The sequence below is a fragment of the Sciurus vulgaris genome, assembly GCF_902686455.1.
Source record: "Sciurus vulgaris genome assembly, chromosome: 5".
Classification (NCBI taxonomy): Eukaryota; Metazoa; Chordata; class Mammalia; order Rodentia; family Sciuridae; genus Sciurus; species Sciurus vulgaris.
In genome coordinates, this window is record NC_136465.1 from 153,942,415 (window position 1) to 153,944,910 (window position 2,496).

General features: G+C 41.0%; 1 protein-coding gene across 1 annotated transcript; it reads left to right on the plus strand.

The window, feature by feature from the left end:
• Nucleotides 1-276: 276 nt before the first annotated feature.
• On the plus strand, nucleotides 277-1,860 carry LOC306661397 (histone H2A.V-like). Its single transcript, XM_079140365.1, has one exon. The coding sequence runs from the start codon at nucleotides 324-326 to the stop codon at nucleotides 714-716; it is 393 nt and encodes a 130-aa protein (XP_078996491.1). The 5' UTR covers nucleotides 277-323; the 3' UTR covers nucleotides 717-1,860.
• Nucleotides 1,861-2,496: the final 636 nt, after the last annotated feature.

A 2,496-nucleotide genomic window follows, 5' to 3' on the forward strand; every position in this document is an offset into this window, starting at 1 on the left:
AAATACCAATGACAAATTGGTGGGACTTCCCCACCGTTTCCCACCCCCAATACTGGGAGTGGAACTTGGGGGCACTCTACCATTGAGTTACATCCCAACCATTTTTATTTTCTATTTTAAGATGGGGCCTCACAAAGATGCCTGGGCTGGCCTCCAATTTGGAATCCTCCTGCCTCAGCCTCATGAGTAGCTGGGATTATAGGCATGTGCCACCTTGTCTCGCTTGGTGGTGATATGTGAAGCTCTTTGGTCACATTCAAAATAGACTCTGGGGCTGCAGCGGGTGGTCGCGCGGCCGAGCAGAGGCAGAGGCGGCTGAGACCATGGCTGGAGGCAAAGCTGGAAAGGATAGTGGGAAGGCCAAAGCCAAGGCAGTGTCTCGCTCACAAAGAGCTGGACTACAGTTTCCTGTGGGCCGCATCCACAGACACTTGAAGACTCGCACCACAAGCCACGGACGGGTGGGTGCCACTGCTGCCGTCTATAGTGCTGCGATTCTGGAGTACCTCGCTGCTGAGGTGCTGGAGCTGGCAGGTCATGCTGCCAAGGATCTTAAAGTAAAGCGTATCCCTCCACGTCACTTGCAGCTTGCAATTCATGGTGATGAAGAGTTGGACTCTCTTATCAAGGCTACCATCGCAGGGGCTGGTGTGATCCCTGATATGAAGGATCTCATATCTCTGATTGGAAAGAAGGGACAGCAGAAAACGGCTTAGAGGGTTGTTTTAACTAACCCTCTTCCTCCCGGTCATTGTACTGTAACTGAGACAGAAGATAACAATGAGGATATGTGGAATTTTTAAAAACAGTTAAATGGAAAGGCATAGACGATTACTGTAGACATACTAAGAAAAGAAACATTTGTATGTTCTTAGACTTGAAGTTTGATAAAGTACCTTTTCAGTTGTGACAGTTGTGTGTTGATTGGCTAGGTTTCTCCCATATGTTTTATACAAAAATGGAATTGATAAACCATTTTTTACAAAATTAATTGTCTCAAAACTGTTCTGTTCATGATGTATTGGAAATATTTTGCTCAGCTTTTGAAATTTTAATTCAAATTCATTATTCGGAATAATCTTAAAATAGAGATTGGGAATATAGCTTTATCATGATTGATATGCCATCTTATATTGAATGTTAGATGCTATCAATTTGTAGTAATACTCCATTATTTTATTAAATACCACTAAGGAAGGAAAATTCCTTGAATTAATGCCATCAATTACAGGATACATCTCAATTTCAGAGATGTTAGATTATGGAAAAATGTGCATTTAAGACTGAAATGAGGTAGTAGATTTACTGGATTCCTTTACTGAGCACTTCACCACGTGCCAGGCCCTGTGGTCAGTGCTCCACTAATCAAGAACTCTTATTATCCTCACTTTATAGACATGAAGCCTGAGGTTCACCAAAATTAAATGATCTGCCAAAAAACTTTGAGAACTAATAGAATGGAGCAGAGCTAGGATATATACCTAGATCTCACTGACTCAAGAGCCTACACCCTTACCTAGAATTAATGTTAGATTTATCAAACCTTTCTGCTTTTGGCTTAAAATTCCAACTTTTGATGGTCTTTTATTGATATAGTAACATACATTAATTTGTACAATCTTTTAAGATTTATTTTTTGTTGTCAGTTTCTAAGTAACTGTTAGAAGATTTAAGTTAATGTGCTAATTAATGGTCCATCAGAAAATTCCATTTTTCTGTCTGGAAATCTTCATTAAAGAAGGAAATTTTTTGATGTTTTATAGTATAACACTATCAAAACAAAACTCAATTTTTAAAATATTTTATTATGGAAATTCTCACAAATACACAAAAATAAAGAAAACAGTATGGTTAAAAAAAAAAAAAAAGACTCGGCCACCTACCTTCTCCCATGACTCAAAACAACACTACTTATTTGGGAAAGCTTTGGAGTAACATCCACACATACCTGAGGCGATGATACAAAGAGATAAAAGGACTCAGCACCTGCCAGTCCTTTTCTTGGAGACAATGCAGTATGGCGGGAACAGCGCTGGGCTTTGGAGTCAGACAAACCTGCAGTCCACGGCATTTGCTAATATCGAGTCGTGGGCTAGTTACTTTATATTTGTCTGAGCTTCAAAAGCCTTCATCTGTCAAATGGGGAAAGGATGCCAGGTTCCAGGGTTACAGTGAAGATGAGATAAGGCGTAGATCCCAGGCAGACTAATGGCAGAGAAAAACCAGACAGGAAGGAGACCTTCTGGTGAAAAAAGCGTCACAGGTTCTGGAGTTTGAAGAACTAAGAGGAGATACTTCCAAGATCTCCAAGAACTTCTTGGGCCAGTCCTGAACACTGCTAAGAAGCACAGCAAGTATTTGGTAGGTGCATTCTTTTGTTTTTTTGGGTACTCATTACTAAACTGCTCCTCCAGACCAGCAAGGGACAGAGGCCCATACCTGACTGTGCTCTTGCTGTTAGGGAAGGGTGAAGGGAAAGCCAGAGATGGGAGCCAG